Here is a 17283-nt window from a genome sequence, read left to right on the forward strand (position 1 = left end):
TGAGGGAAAGAACTCTCAAATTGTGGGTTTTGAATAACTGATTTAAACATTAAGCTTAAGACTGTATAATAGATTAGCCTTCATGCAAAAAAACACTTTCCTTTTGCTGCCACAGATAGAGTGGAGCTAAGGTAGGAATTGAAAAAATTACTTTTACAAAAGATTCCTCATGTCTGATTTGTGCCAGAGGAATCATATCTGTGATTTGGACTGTTTCATATGTGCACAAAGGGTAGTGTATAATCTTTACTTGATAATTTATTGCCCGTTTTAACCTCTTTTAGAAAAGGCAAAAGTTAACAGTGAATTTGTTTTACAGTTATCCAAAATGGATGTATTTATGACTAATAGGAATATTTATTACAGGTGAAACTTGAGTTATTAATTTAGCCTTTAAAAATCATAATTATAACTTATAACATTAATACGTAATTATATAGCATAAATTATATAGATAGAAAACACTGTTGAGTGGTATGAATGGGAACTATTACATACTACTTGTGTCTTTTTCACATTAAAAACACTCTACAACTGAAAATCTTAAAACAACATGAAGGAGTTCTCTTCCAATTTTCTCAAAATTATATACTGATTCTTAGCTGAATGTGCTTTTTTGTTGTTTTTCTTAGGAAGCCATTATAAATTTAAAATGCATTCAAATAAAAAGCTCTGATTACAGATTGTTGTGCTTGCTGCTTTATAGATGATCACTGTGTGAGTCGCTGCAACTCCCAGAGCTGCATATTGGCCCAGGAGGAAGAACAGTATCTGCAGACTGGAGACCCACAACTGACTCGACATGTCTTACTGTGTTTGCTTCTCATTATTGGCCTGTTTGCTGTAAATCTTCTTTTGATTTTGTTTGGGGCTGTTTCTTTAAATGTTTTACGAAGGTCTTATTCCAGCATCTAGGAGAAACTTAGCTGCTCTTTTCTTAGGAGTATGGTAGCAAAAACATCTGAATTCTAGTCTTGGGCTAAGTGTTTTGGATGGAGAATCACATTTTACTCAGTTGCCTAAGTGTTCCTGCAGCCTATACTGATTAGAATAACTTGTTCATCCTTTGCTAGAATTTGTTAAAACAAGATGGTGTTCAGGGCCACTTATTCCTGATTACTTGACTGACTACAAAGTAGATAAGTGTCTAAATTATCTCTCAAAAGATATTCCTCAGATAAATAAACCTTTTAAAATAATTTTTAATTATGAAAATATCAAAACTACTTAATATAACAGAAGGGGAAAATACCCATCATACTACAGTACTATTTTTTAAAATGAAATGAAATTTTATTTTGTCTATACTGAACAGCAATTCCAGTGCACTGTACATGCTAAGCACAGGCTCCACCACTGAGCTACACACTTAGCCCTCCCTTCTAATTTTTAAACACATCTTTCTTGTGTTAAAACACAAGAAAACATCTACAGTGTTCTATCTTTGTTTCATTGTTTTCTTTTGCTTTGTTTTTGTTTTGTCAAGCATTTTCATGGTGCTACATAGTGTTCATACTTTAAATGGCTCCTGAATGGGGCTGAGGAGATAGCTCAGCAGTCTAAGTACTTGCCTTGCAAGCCCAAGGACCCAGGTTCAACCCTCCACACCACATGCCATACCAACCCCGGGTGCACAATGCCGGCCACTGAACCCAGGCATGGTGGCACATGCCTATAACCCCAGTGCTGGGGGAGCTGAGACCCTAAGAATCTAAGCTGCGAGGCAAGACCCTGTACCAAATAAATAGATGGATGGATGGATAGATAGATAAATAGATAGATAGATGATAGATAGATAGATAGATAGATAGATAGATAGATAGAAAGATAGATAAATGGCTCCTGAGTAAACCATAAGAGTTATACATGATAATTTTCTCAACCACTTCCTAAGGAATTGTTTCTAGATTTTCAAAATGTTCTAATAAATATCTGCATACATTATGTTTCCTAATGATAGATTCTCAAATTTGATAAATGCATAAATATTCCTGAGAGTTTAGATATAACTCAGCAGCATTAAAATTATAAAAATTTTAACTTGATAATTTAGTAATGAAATATACTTTTAAAATGTATGCATTTCTTTAATTACTAAAGTATTATTAGTTATATATCCATCTTTTGTAAGTTGTCAGTTCTCATATAATCCTTTAAGATGGCTCCTAGAGCGGGAGATGAGCCATACAACCCATGACCCATCTCACTATGGAACGTTCCTTCTGTAGTATCGTATCAGCCAGCAACGCTCTTAACTGCTGCTGTTAAAGAACAAAAATCAAAAAACAAGAAACACTGCCAAGAATTGCTGCTTAGTGATATAATTGTGCCCATTGTGTAGAGCTAATTTTAAAATCAGTCCTGTCTTAGGCTAGTCGGCAGTCCTAGTATATTATGTAAGTTTCTGTATTATTGCTCATGTCTTCTTGCTTCAAGTCTGATCAGAATAGATGCTGTTTGAATGACACCTGTCAGGAGGAGAGGGTGAAACCTCTTGTTTGAAAGACAAAGCCTCTGTATTCTCAGTATTTTTCCCTTTAGTCTTCTCCCCTAATTACTAAGTAGATAAGTTATTGTACGGTGCTCTGGATGGAGAGAAATGATTATGGTTCATTTTAAAGTACTCTTTTTTCTCCTTCCTCTACAGAATCTTTCCAGTTGTTTATGGTGGCTGTTCAACCAAGAACCTGGAAGACTCTATGTTGAGTTACAGTTTTTCTGTGCAGTGTTTAACTTTGGCCAGGTATTTATTTAGTAAGAATTTGGAAGGTTTTTGTTTTCTTGGGTGAGCTGACTGGGCGGCAGGGGGTGTGTGTGTGCGGATGTTGTTGTCTTCTTTTAAATCGACAGGGTTTAGTTGGTTTGCCAGCTGCTGGTATACATGACAGCTGACAGCTGCTGCCTGTCTCTTAGCAGAGATGAATTATTATATTGGTTAAAGTCATCAGCATGTATACTGAGTGTTGCAACCAGAAATACCAAACGGCTCTTTGCTTTGGTTTTGAGATAAAGAATGATAATTTAAGCAGGAACAAAATGTCCCAAGTTCTTTTTAAACTTTCTATGATTGCCACATCTCACTTTGGAAGATAACTTACCTTACCTGAACCCTTCTTTTAGCCACTGAAATTGATGAACATTCTTCCATTTACCTTTGTTGCCTCCCAAACCATAAGTATTTAAGTCTGATTGGCGTCACTGGGCTTTAGCCCCACTTCTGGTAACACAATAATAGCAAAACCAACTGGAGACTAATGTTAGGAAAAAAACATATGGGAGCATCTGCCAAGAGCCTTTAACAGACTCTACTAGCAAATTATTTCAGATTTAATAGGCAAGATATTTCAAACAGTATTTTTCAACCTGATATTCATCTTATAATCATTCTTTACTTAAAAAATAAAAGGTTGGGCTGAGGCTCAGTGGTAGAACACTTGGCTATTAAGTCTGAAATAATTTGCTAGTAGAGTCTGTTAAGGGCTCTTGGCAGATGCTCCCATATGCCAATCAGAGCATTATAGATATGAACATCCCGAGAGCTACTTGCTACCCATTTCACTTTGTGATACCGCTGGAGATCTGACTGTGTATCCGAGAAACTATAAAATAGTAGGTTTAAAATCATAGTCTCCCTTAGCATTTTGCATTCAGCAAGCCCACTCCAAGCCAGGCCATCCCGGGACTGGGACTGAGAAAGCTACTCTGGCTGGGTTTTGTCATGAACAGAGTCAATGCCAGGAATGCTGCACTTAAAATGCTGCCCACACAGTTTATGTCTTAAGTGACTCGAAGGAGTGAGAGAAACAGACCCACTCCCAACCCATCTCCTCTTAGGTAGGTGATTAGAAAGCTATTTCCTTCTGTCTATAGCTTTGTGATGAAGAAAATTAGGCCCTTCATATAATACTATTTTGTAGGTTGCGGGTATGACTCAGTGATAGAGTTCTTGCCTCGCATGCACAAAGCCCTGGGCCCAATCCCCAACACCACAAAACAAAAACAAAAAACAAAACCCCACTATATTGCATTCTTCTTCCCTCATTCCACAGACCCACACCCTGGTATGCCTGACAAATGGCAGCTCTCTTCTCCTCTCTCCCAAGTAGCCCTAAATTGTCCTGATGTGTGCCTGATCATCCCAAATCCTTCAAACCCTTCCCCTAGCCACTAGCCAGGATCCCTCTACTGAAATTTTGTTCAGCTACTGTATTGTAAATAGATACTGTGGCACTTACTAATTAAAATTTTATGAAGTTTCAACAGAAAAGTAAATACTTAAGCAGAGTGGGAAATACATTCTTCTCAAAAGGAAAAAACAAAGACATATATCCCTTAATGTTTTTACTGTTCTTTAGTCACTGATGCTCAGCACTGGTTTGTGTCACTTCTTATGATTTATAGGACAGAATGATTGGAAAAGAGGCAGTGGAGCATTAAGTCTGCCTCCAGGTACTGAATTTTAGGGAGCCTGCTTTGTGGGTCTCATTTAAAATGTCACTGTAGTTTACACTAAATTTAATGGCTTCCTTATTTCTGACTTAAAATTTTATCATTGCATTCAGAAAAAAAAACAATTTTGTTCTCTTCTCTAGGGATTTATTTCCTTTGGAATCTTTGGGTTGGACAAGCATTTAATCATCTTACCTTTCAAACGAAGGTAAATTTAGTTTTTAAATAAATCTGTATTTCTAAAGGTGACAACAAAGCCATTCTTTTAAGACACTGATATTTTACTTCTTTAATAACTGCTAGAACACAAAACATCTCAACAAAGGTTATCTGTTGATTCACATATTTGTTGTAAATGATTGCAGGGGAAAAATGTTAGAACTATTATAATTCAACAATGTAATTTGCATTTTAACAAGAACTGATGGATGCTGATTTCTATGCCATTAACTACATAAAGTTAAATGAAACTTGAAAATGTCTTTAGAAATGGAAGTAGTAGGTGGTGTGCCCCCAAAGGTCTATAGTTGATTGTCTTTCTCCTTTGACAACAGGATTCCTCTTTCTATTAAACTGACAACTTATAGGAGACTCAAGTTTTCTAAATTTTTTGGTCTTGATTGGTTTAATGAAGAATTTTTTTTATTAATATCAAAGAAGTTGAGAGTGAATATCTTTGTACTTCCTCATTTGGTTTCCATCTCAAAATCGGTAGAAACTAAAAGTGCTAATGGAATTCGTCCCACCTGCTCTATGAGAAGCGCCCTGTAAACAGTATCTCTTCTTCCTTCTTATTTCTACATCATCACCATCATCTTCATTTTTACTGAGGTGCCGTTGCTAGCGTCAGAGTCATTTCATAAGGGAAACACATAATAAGAAAGTTGTCAAAATTTTCTTATTTCTTTTTTTTTTTTTTTTTTTTTTTTTTTTTTTTTTTTTTTTGCGGAATTGGGGATTGAACTCAGGCCCTTGTGCTTGCCAGGGAAGCATTTATTCCACTGAGCCATCTCCCCGGCCGAAAGTTGTCAAAATTAGCTATGAGCGTAAAAATGTTAAGATAAAAAAGCTCAGCAGTTCCATTGTCTGGGCACAGACAAAACTTTCTCCAGATCCAGACCCCAATGTTTGTTTCTGTGGTTCTGAAATTGAAAGATGATAAAAAAAAAAAAAAAAAAACTTGATATCCAAGTTATCTTTGTGTTTAAAACAGGAAAATGTGGAATAGGGAACATTTTTTGGTAGAAACTACAATAGGCTGAACTGGCCTGGAGGCCTTTTAATCCTCAGGCTCCTATCCTAGTCTGCTTTGAATAAGAAGCCAAAGGCAGTATCAGTGTGTTTGTGCTTCAGAGACCAGTGCTGCCTGGGTGTACAGATGAGTTTTGGTAACTAGCTTTGGGACAGACATTCTGACGGGGTAAAACAGGGAAGATTCTCTCTCAGTGGAGCTTTTCCCCCCCTTTAAAAAAAACCTCTTTAAATTTTGGTTTTCAGACTTGAACTCTTATGGAACAATAAAGAAACAGGAGACAACAGAGATTCTCCTGTTTCTGAAGAAATAAAAATGACTTGTCAACAATTTGTCCATTATCACCGTGACCTCTGCATCCGAAACATTGTGAAGGAGAGGAGGTAAATTGCCAGTACCGGTTTTAGATAGCAATTATACTGTATTTTTTTAAAATATAGACTGTATTTTAGAATATTAATTTTGGATTTTAACAGGCTAATAGTTATCAGTCGCTTTATAATTTGAGACATAGCATGGAAAAACTGTATCACTCTGATTTTAGTATTTTTAATTTCCCATTGCTTCTGATTTCCATATAAAATGTGAAGACTTTACAATAAACCAGAAAGTAATGAAATATTAACATTCACTTCATGTTAGCCATTAGTGTCTCTCATGAAGCTTTGAAATACATTGGATTGAGAAGTGATTTTATATTCCCACCCCCTAGTGCTGTTATTCAATATTACTAAGGCTATTTTCACGAAAATGAAATGAAACTTCTGACCCTTAATTCTGCTGTTTATATTTCACCTCAAGTCCTAATGTTTAGGCTGTGGCATTATGTTTATTCTTCTCATCTCCAAGGCATGGGATATGCTGCAGCAAGCAATGAACTCTGAATAAACAAACATAGTGCCAGTATTTTTTAATGTCATCAAAGAGAAAATAAAACATAAAGGATACAATACCTTCATAGGTATCAATCATATTTTGAAAATTTATGAAAGTGTCTGGAGTAGGTTAGTTACACATGCCACTATATTTAACATACATGATTATAATCAGAAGATAACCTGTGGTGTAGATCGTGGAAAGGGGACTCTACATGTGGAATAATGGTAGAACTTAGCTCCTGAACTGTCACTTCTTTTCTGCATAGCGTTGGACAAACTCAGTTCTCTGAACCTTAGTTTTTCTTTTAAAAACTAACTCCTTAGGTTGGTTGAAGTAAATGACAAAATTTCTGTGATGAGCACTGCCCAACTCCTGGCATAATAACCTACTAAGAAAAGTTAGTTTTCCTCCTTGAAAGGGCTGAGCACTATTATTTCAAGAGACTTTCTATGTATAGTTTCAACAATGTAAAACTGCTTTTTAACATTGAAAAAGAAAACTCTGTGTTAGCTGTCAGGCCTGTTGTGCTTGCCAACCGTCAGGAAGCATGGCTCTTACCATTTGCAGGAACGCCAGGCTGCCTTGGTCCCAGATGGCTGAATGAGCGAGCACCAGCTGGTCTGTCCTGGCCTGCTCCCTGCCCCCTCCAGGCTCTACAGCCTGTACGGCGTCACATTCTGACGTTCTATACAACTCCCTAGGCCTCTGTCAGAGCTCCCTGATCACAGGGAGACAAATCTTACACAGTTGACATCGAAGACAGAAGGCCTTAGGCTATAAATCAGATGTCAACAAACAGGAACAAAATAAATTTAAAATAAAAAAAAAAAAAACAAACAGGAACAATGCCCAGACACAGCTTGAAACAGGTTTTTATTGAAGGTGATGTTTACAGTTGCAAAGCATGAATTAAGAGATCTTGTCATTAATTGAAATACTGATGTTGAAAATACTGTGATTTTGCCTACTTAAGAAAATACTTTATATCTATTAACTTTTTTCTTAGATGAAACTCAAATGTATTTTTACTTATGCAAAAACATTTCAAAATGTTTTTGGTGACTTGTTTCTCATTCCATCTCAATGTTCTTGTGCTATTTCCTTGTGTCAAGCATGTTAGATTTTACTGCTTGACTGATGCTTGTGGACACATTCTTGTCTTGCATAAATGTGCGTATTTTCTTCCTATCACTGGGGTTTTCTTGTGCATTTCTCTTTCCCTTGTCATATTTAAGTCACCCTACATTTGCATGAGGGACACAAATTTTAAATAATTAAGAAGTAGATTCATAAAATACACTTTAAAAATCTTAGATGTATAGCAAATCTAAGATGAAATTTACATGAAAGCTGATCTTTCTGATGAAGCAAATTCCTAATAAACATATCAGCATGATTGTCTTAGCTTCAGTAAGAAGAGCTATTTGTGGGCCTTAGAAACTGAAAATAAAGGCTGATTTGAGTAGATTGGTCAAGATAGTTACTTAAGAGCTTGCAGGGATGGGGAGATAGCTCAGTAGAATAAGCACTTCCCTGGCAAGCACAAGGGTCTGAGTTCAATCCCCGGTTCTGCAAAAAAAAAAAAAGAACCTGAAAAAAAAAAGTTAATGTTTCTGAAATAATTACATTACTTAGTATAATTAAGCTATGTAAATTAGAAAATATGTAATATTCAGCTGTCTACAAGATAGACTTGATCATAAAAGATAGAGCTCATGCTACTATAAAAATATTTCTTTGGTAATAACTTTATATTATCTATGTCATTTGTTTTCATGTTTAAGCATTTTTGGTTTCATAAGCATTACTGACATTTTATTTCTCTCCAGTGGGTCTTTCTAGTATCAGGAAAATTAACTCCTTAATATTCAGAACAGTTTCATTCCTGCCATACATTTAACTGCCATGCTGCCTTTCCTTGTTTCCTTCCGTTTTTCCTTGGTTGTCCTCCATCATGCAGTACTGATACCAGGTTTACAGAACATGTGGGTGAATAATTCCTTTGACATTCAGGTGTGGTGCAAAGACTTCCACTGGGACCTTCTGTGGCTGTGACCTGGTGAGCTGGCTAATCGAAGTCGGCCTTGCCTCGGACCGCGGTGAGGCTGTGATATATGGAGACAGACTGGTGCAAGGAGGAGTCATCCAACATATTACCAATGAATATGAATTTCGGGATGAGTACTTGTTTTACAGATTTCTTCAAAAGAGTCCTGAACAGTCTCTACCAGCTATTAATGCAAGCAACCCCAATCAGGAAAGCTATAAGGAAATTGAGCATTCATCCCCATCCTCACTGTCTCCCAAGACCTGAGATATGAACGAGAACCCTGTATAGAATCGTAGTCTAGCCCCAGATTGATTACTTTTTACTTGTATGACCTTGGGCAAGTTACAACCTCTCAGCCTCCATTTCCTCTTCGGTGCAGTCTGACAACGTGCATTCCTATCCCCATGCTAACATTCCGTGATTCTGTGTGTGTTTAAAACATATCAGAAAAAATCAGGCCTGGTCATATGCCTGTAATCCTAGCTCTCAGGAGGTTGAGGAAAGAGGACTGCCTTGTGTTCAAGGCCAGCCTGGGCTATACTAGCCTAAAGTACATAGTGAAACCCTATCTCAAAAAAAAAAACTACATCAAAAAAAGGAAACCAAACCAAAATATAATAAATAATACTAATATGTCAACATTAGAATGTCATTTCTTCCTACAATTTTTTGCCATCATTTCAATATCAGCATTGAATTGACTATTGCTTTAAACTATGAATTTAGCAGTATACTCCTGGTTAAATGGACCTTAAGTTTTGACAACTTTTCATTTATTGATAGAATCTCCTAAAGCATGAATTTTAATGATTCTAATAGAAGGTTATTTTCTCCACTTCTTTGAGAAATACCGAGTTAAAAGTAGAACCACTGCTTTTAAATTTTTTTTTCCTTTTGTTTTTTTCTCTTCTATCCAAAGTACTAATTTGTACTATTCAAAAGAGAATTAGAAACTTTATAAGTTTATCAGCTCCATAATCCTTCAACAAAAGTATAATCTGATCTTTAACTTGTGTACTACAAATAACTTGAGCATATTTATTTAAATGTCATAAAATATTGCCATGTGGTGGTTCATTTTTGGTATTTCACAAAACATAGTACAGAAGGGTAGTCATACTACTATATATGTAGCTCAAGCCAAGATTTAAGATTTGGAACCCTGGCGTCCTACTACTGCCTTTTAAATTCCATCTTTAAGAGTCTGTATATAAATGTTTGTAAGACTTAAACACACTAAGGGTTCTTTTGATCACTGAGGCTGCTGTAACAAGCACTGTACACTGGAGAGCTAATGAATGACAGAATGTTGTTTCTTACAGGGCTGGAGGTGGGTAGTCCAAGGTTAAAACGTCAGCAGATTCAGTGTGTGGCGAGGGCCTGGCTGCTGGTCCACAGATGGTCCCTTCTTCCCAAGTGTTCATGTGGTGGGCTGGAGGACCTCTGAGCTCTTCAGCCCCTTTCAGAGAATTGATCCCATCAGGAGAGCACCATGCTCATGACCTCCCAATACCAATGTATTAAGGGTTCGGCTTCAACTCAAGAATTGGGAAGGAAGCACAACAGTGGGAAGGAGCACCCTCTGATAAGCTTTATCTTCAGAAAATTAAAAAAGAGGGCCAGCCAGACAGCTCAACGGACTAAAGTGCCTGCTTAGGCAGAGTGTAGTGGCTAGGGTTCGATCCCCAGTGTGCCGTGCTGGCCCTGTCCCCGGGGCATGCTGGGAGGTGATTGAGACTGGGCGTGGTGGCGTAATCCCAGCACTTGGGAGGCTGAACACAGGAGGATCACTATGAGTCTGAGCTACGCAGTGAAACCCTGTAGACCCTGTACTGAATACATTTTTTAAAAAAACATTAAAAAGAAACATTTATATGACATTTAAATAATTATTAGGTGCCAATGCTGGCTTCACTTAAACATGTTCAGATTTTTATTTATCTCATATTTTAGTGTGTAATATATAAAACCATTTAGAAAATTTATAGGGTTAGTGCCATTGCCCTCTTAATGAAACAGATATATAATTTTTTAAAAACCTGCATGGAAGCCTTATGTATTTAACTAGTAAATTATACTTTAGTATACTACTAAACTATTATGCTATTAAGATATTAACTATTTTAAGTTATGATTGGGGAATGGGGGTACTTTAAAGCAGAACTGTCTTGCTGCAGAACTTTTTAAATTGATGACTATATTATGATTTTAAATGCTCAGGCATAAACATAAAGCCTCGGTGCTGCACCAGGCCCTTTGTAGGTACAGTGAGGACATGTAGTTCACATGCATGCAGGCAGCTCAGGCTCAAGCAGGGAATGTTTTTGTTTACAGCAGGTCTTACTACATATGTTCTGTTATTTGCACGAATGGAATATGCAATGTCTTTTCCCATAGGAGACACGAAAAGAAAAGCCTGGATCAGAGCAATCTGCAATTTCAGATAATAACAGCTTTTAAGATACATTTTTAGGATTAAGAATATGCTAATTTTATTAAATGAAAATATTTGTAACTATGACTTTCTCAATAACAAAGCAAGTTTCTCAATAAAATACTTATTTTGACTGGCATTGTCTTCTTTGCATGATCTGAATAACGCAGGAGCATCATAGCGGTCTGTTCTGTAAGTGCTTAATGTTTTCTTAAATTTCTTAAATTTTATTTATTTATTTATTTTGTGTCTGTGTGTGGCCAGTTCAACCCACCAGGGGGCGGGGCTGGCTGGCATGTGGTGCTGGGGGATTGAACTGCAGTCCCTGTGCTCTGCTTAGCTTAGCTTGTTCTAAGTAGGTGCTTTAGACCACCGAGCCATCTCACCAGCCCCTAAATTTCTTAAATTTTAATCATTTCTTAAATTTAAGAAATGAGCTTTCTGAGCTACATCTTGGCCTGACTAGTAAGTTTCTAAAAGTTACACAGTACATCTAAAGTACTTGAGATAACTGGACATAGGTAGTCATGAGGAATGATGCTTGGAAGAAAGTTCAGGATCACAAGTGATATCACCATTCTTCAGAAAAAAAATCGATTTTAAATTTCTGTAACTGGTATGATAAAATTTGAGGTGATTAAAAGAGAGAACATTTGCTACATAGACCTCCTTTGCCAAATATACAAGAAGAAACTGACTTTCTAAATTTTTCAGATGCATAATTATTTCTAGGGCAAATTTTTCTATTAAACATTGATATATACTGATATCAAAGATCAAACTAGCTTTTTGTGAAATAATTTTTTGATGATTCCCTTGATTTATTAAATAATTGAGATAACTTGTATGTGTGGAGTATTTTGTCCCAGCAATGAGAAAATAAGACAATAATGATGAATAATATCATTTATGGATTGATCCAAAAAATCCTTAATTCAGCCACTATATTTTTTACTCTTACAATGGACAAAATTTAGGAAACTACTGAATTATATCCCACCAAGGCATTAATTAGCTACAGTGTACTCACAGTCTGAACATCATATGGAACTTACAGAGTCTCTCCAGCTGTTTTATAAATTAACGTACCCTTATAAGAATTTTATTTTTATCTGGTGAATTTTTCACATTTTAATACGGAAAGAGGCAAAAGGGTAACATAATTTTCTTTCTTTTTTTTTTTTTAGACAAGGTCTCACTATGCAGCTCGGGCTACCCTCGTATTCACTTTTGTAGCCGCCAGGCTGGCCTCGAACTCCCAGAGATCTTCCTGGCTCAACCTCCTGAGTGCTGGGATTACAGGCATGCACCACCATGCCTGGTTCCAGGGCCACACAGTGGGCGCCTGTATCTGGGACTGAGACTGCATGGCATGTGAGATCAGGGATTGAACTCATGTCCTTGTGCTTGCCAGGTAGGTGCTTATACTTCTGAGCTATCTCTCTGGCCCCTAGCTTATTTTCAAAACTATTTTTGAGGTAAAAAAACAAACAAAAAAAAAAAAAACCAAAAAACTGGGCTCACTATGTAACCCAGTCTGGCCTCAAACTTGTGGTGAACCTCTAGCCTCGCTTCCCAAGTGCTGGGATTACAAGCATGAGCCACTATGCCTGGCTTTCTCCACTTTCACAATGGTAAGTGGAAAAGAGGGCTGTGCAAATTCTATCATTATAGTTGGGGGTTTACTTAATGAATACTTAACTGAGCATCTAGCATTTGCCAGAGATGGTATTGAACCAATGAGGATAAATATGATTTCTGTACTCATAGAGCTTCTATTCTACTGTGAAACATAGATGCTAAAAGTATAATTAGGGGCTGGGGAGATAGCTCAGTAGAATAAGCTCTTGCCTGGCAAGCTCAAGGGCCTGAGTTCAATCCCCGGTTCTGCCAAAATAAAATAAAATAAAATAAGGTATAATTAACTTGTGATCAGGATCACACGTGACTCTAGGAGCATTTAAGAGGGACCTGACCTGCAGTGTAAGGAGAACATCCCTAAGGACCTTATGTCTTCCAAAACTTTAAAAGATGTGAAGAACTAATTCTGTAAAGGGCATGCATGGAAGGAATGGTACAAGCTGAGGGTATGGCTAGGAGGAAGCACCTGGGCATTCAAAATCTTGAAAAAGCAGCATGGTTAAAACAAACAAAAAACAGTGGTGAATAGGTAATAAAGTATAGCTGGGGACAGATAGATTAGCAGGATCTTGTAGTTGTTTGTTGAGGACTGTGACTTTAACATAAGTTAGAGCTTTAGAGTCAACAATAAGAAAATGAACTAATTAAAAATGGGCAAAAGATCTGAACAGACACCTCATCAAAGATGATGTACAGATGGTAAATAAGCATATGAAAAGATGCTCGACACATGTCACTAGGGACCGCAGATTCAAATGAGAAACAGCTGGGTACAGCAGTGAGCGCCTGCAGTCCCAGCTATGGGGGGGTTGTGGGGAGCTAGGGGGATCATTTGGGCCCAGGAGCTTAACCAGCCTGCGTAATGTAGGGAGGCCCTATCTAAAAATAATACAAAGTTGTTAGGATAGATATATAGCCACTTTCTCTTAATTCAATAAGAAAAAAGATTTGTACTAATAGTGTTTGGACAGGATATCATGTCGGCATCTTGAGCTATGAATGACTACTACAAAGACAACAATATGCAATGTGTTAATTGTTGTAATTCTCCTACCAATCTGTTTGGAAACTGTCTCATTGAAATTTTTTCTCAATAAAATAAAAATAATAAAAATAATAATATGATAAAATGAGTTCTGATAAAACACCTATCAGAATGGCCAAATCAAAAACACTGATGACAACAAATGCTCACAAGGATGTGGAACAATACTGCTGGTAGGGATGCAAAATGGTGGGGGCTTTATAAAACTAAATATACTCTTACCATAAAATCTGCCAATTGTGTATATTGCTATTCACTCAAAATGAGTTGAAAATTTACCACCTCATAAAATACTAAATGTGAGTATTTTTAGACTTATTCATAATTGCCAAAATTGAGATGCAACCAAGTACAAATAGTGGCACATCCAGACAAGAGGATATTAATCCATGCTAAAAATAAATGAGCTGGGCCAGGGAGATGGCTCAGTGGAATAAGCGCTTCCCTGGCAAGCACAAAGGCCTGAGTTCAATCCCTGGTTCTGAAAAAAAAAAAAAAAAAAAAAAAGAGCTAATAAGCTCTGAAAAGGAATTGAAGAATCTTAAATATGTATTACTAGTAAGTTAAAAAAAGAAAAAAAAAAACAACACGGGCTGGTGAGATGACTCAGTGGTCTAAAGCACCTACTTAGAACAAGCTTAGCAAAGCACAGGGACCACGGTTCAATCCCTCAGCACCCACGAGCTGGCCACACACACACACACACACACACACACACACACACAAATTAATTAATTAATTAATTAATTTTTTAAAAAACCAACACAATCTGAAAAGTCTACTTCCTGATTCTAAATATATAATAGTCTGAAAAAAAAAATACCACTATGGAGACAATAAAAAAATCTAGAGTTGATCTTGTGGTTTCCAAGGGAGAAGGGGATAAAGGGAAGGAGGCAGGATGGCGAGAACTGTAAGTTCACCCATCAGCCACGTAGTGACGAATATGTTGGGTTTCATAAAAGGGAATTTACAGAATTAATACACTATGATGACAAAGACAATATGGAAATATGGAAATTTTTCTTCATACCCAGTTAATGTTTTCCTAAACAAAAAAGAAAAGCCTCATAATTTGAGATTTTTTTTCAAGACTAAAAATCTGAGTTCTGGATATAATCAACATAAATCTATACATCGTTCACATTTCATGCTTTATGTAGAATTGAATACTTAATCATTGTGACAAAAATAGCCATTGTGATTAAAAGCAACAGCATTACCTAAAGTTACACCTAGCTATCCTGTCATAAGTTTGATTTCAAAGCTTTCTTTTTCAATATTTCCCCACAACTATATATTTCATCCAAATATCTCTTGTATGCTATTAAAGAATAATCAGATCTGCTCAAAGTAGGTAGATATCACTACCAAGGCAATAAATTCTAGCTTTGAGAAAGGTTTCTTACCATTTATATAATCACTAAGGACCAATATTTGACTTATAAATTCTAATTTCGTCTTTTACACACCGAGAAAAGAGATTAACCATTTTATCTACATCAAGATGCTTGTTTTGGAGGATTGATTCCATCTCTCTGAATAGTTCTTTCTCCAGCTTCTTCATATTGTCCAACATTGTTTTGGCTTTTTCCTGAACAATTAAAAAATATAAAAATAAATGCAATGTGAATCTAACCAAATTCCAACCCATAGACATAAGCCTCCATAGACAAGGTTTGTTCACTCTTCTTTCTACTCTTGGTTTGCTTATTTCTCCTATTCTGTTGATACAGAATAAATGAAAATGCTTTTGGGGGGGAATTATTGCTCTAGATTATTATCTATTAATAACAAAAATTATTAGTTATTTTTAGTAAAAAGAGTGTATTACACTAATAAGCAAAAAACTAAACACTAGGACAAACGAGAATGGGAAACTTTGTTGAAAATTGAGGCAGAGAAATTTTTGTGAATTTAGATCTCTTATATTTACAAATAATTTTAAGAGATTAAGAATGGAGATTAGTAATGTTCAAGGGAGAAGCAGTTAAAAGACATTTCTTCTCTCACTTGCTCGTTTCAAGAAAGAAAAATAAAGGTTCATGACTTTTACAAAAAAAGGAGAATTTTTTTTTTCTGCAATGCTGGGGACCAAACCCAGAAAGAGCCTTACATAGGTAGACGACTGTTCCACCTCTGAGCCACTGCCTCCCACTCTAGAAAGGAACAACTTTTAAATTGCTGCCAATCTCCACTGTCAGTTTACAGTACGTAGAGAAAGAAAAAACATTGTAGGTAAGAAAAAGTATTATATATAAGGAAAATAGTTTTTAAATTTCAGTCATTATGGGCAGGATGCCAAAGATTCTTTTATTTTAAAATTTATTTATTTATTTGATACAGGGTCTCGCTACACAGTGCTACACAGTTCAGACTCAGAGTGATCCTCCCGTCTCAGCCTCCCCAGTGCTGGGATCATAGGGTGGGATTACAGGTGTGTGCCACCATGCCCGGTTTTGGTGGCAGGCAGGAGCTTAGACCCACAAACTATCACCTCAGCTCAAAACAAAGATTCTCAATGTAGATTTCAATATGAAATGGTATGCAATTTTATTTTCGTACAATTGTATGAAACTGCATTTCCCATGAGAGGAAAAATAAATGTGTATAAATGGTACTGGGATCATTGGATATCTTTTTAAAAAAACATTTAGATGTAATAACTATATACACAAAACAAATTTCAAATGAATTAAAGAACAAAATATTTCTAAAAATACATATAGACAAAAAAATTTTTTCTAGTGTTTCAAGAAACATACATACTGGGAAAAACCACAGAAGTTATATTCATTTTGAGACAAGGCAGGTCTTTTGAAACATGGAATCAAGATGCCTTAAAGGAAAAGACTAATAAATGTAACTGATTAAATTTAAATTTTTCTGTCTGACAAAACAATGTTAAATGTCAATCAATAAACTGAGATTTTTAAAATTTACAGTATAGGCTAGGCATAATAGTCCATAGAGCACCTCAGCTCCTTAGGAGGCTTGGGCAAAAAGATTACTTGAGCCCAGGAGTTTGGGGTCATCCTGAGCAACACAGCAAGTCCCCCACTTAAAAAAAAAAATACAGTGTAATCGTTTATGTTTTTGCCTCTTTGAGTTAACAACCAAAAGTGACCTGGAATCAATTGAGAAATAGCTAAGAAGAAGAGAGAGCAGGCCCGACCGAGGCCGTGGGATCCTGAACAGACCCAGAGGGCAGGCCGGGTGAGTGAGTGAGATGACCCGGGGCCCTCCGGATCCTGAATCGACCCAGAGCCCAGGCCTGGCCAGTGAGTGACACCACCCAGGGCCCGTGGATCTTCATTTGACCCAGAGTGCAGGCCCAGTGAGGAACCCTTCAGCAGAACTCCCTCCCTGCAAAGAGGCTAGAGGCAAGACCCACCCAGCTGATTCAGGAGCAGAACATCTTGCCAGAGAGACACAAAGGGTTCAACTCTAATAGCTGCAGCAGAAAGAAGTGGAGCACAGCAGCCAGATCCAAACAACACCCACCTGGAGGAATCTGAACTTCATAGATCTGG

The 17283-nt window shown here is 36.8% G+C and overlaps 2 protein-coding genes across 6 annotated transcripts in view; one reads left to right on the top strand and one right to left on the bottom strand.

The window, feature by feature from the left end:
- The window catches only part of Gpr155 (G protein-coupled receptor 155), a 48032-nt gene extending 38872 nt beyond the window's left edge, over nt 1-9160 (top strand). For 3 of the 5 annotated variants that reach the window (XM_023719199.1, XM_004634745.2, XM_023719200.1), the window contains 5 exons: nt 707-843; nt 2648-2743; nt 4593-4657; nt 5947-6084; nt 8594-9079. In XM_023719199.1, the coding sequence (XP_023574967.1) occupies nt 707-843; nt 2648-2743; nt 4593-4657; nt 5947-6084; nt 8594-8894 (737 nt within the window). In that variant the 3' untranslated portion in view covers nt 8895-9079. Of the gene's footprint in view, nt 1-706; nt 844-2647; nt 2744-4592; nt 4658-5946; nt 6085-8540 lie in introns of all 5 variants that reach the window. The other 2 variants (XM_023719202.1, XM_023719198.1) reach the window with 2 other exon arrangements.
- A 5349-nt stretch (nt 9161-14509) lies between these two features.
- The window catches only part of Scrn3 (secernin 3), a 33672-nt gene continuing 30898 nt past the window's right edge, over nt 14510-17283 (bottom strand). Inside the window, exon 5 of the mRNA XM_012515473.2 lies at nt 14510-15344. Within this exon, the coding sequence (XP_012370927.1) occupies nt 15174-15344 (171 nt within the window). The 3' untranslated portion in view covers nt 14510-15173. The remainder of the gene's footprint in view (nt 15345-17283) is intronic.

Source organism: Octodon degus, unplaced genomic scaffold (assembly GCF_000260255.1).
Source record: "Octodon degus isolate 3935 unplaced genomic scaffold, OctDeg1.0 scaffold00065, whole genome shotgun sequence".
Taxonomy (NCBI): Eukaryota; Metazoa; Chordata; class Mammalia; order Rodentia; family Octodontidae; genus Octodon; species Octodon degus.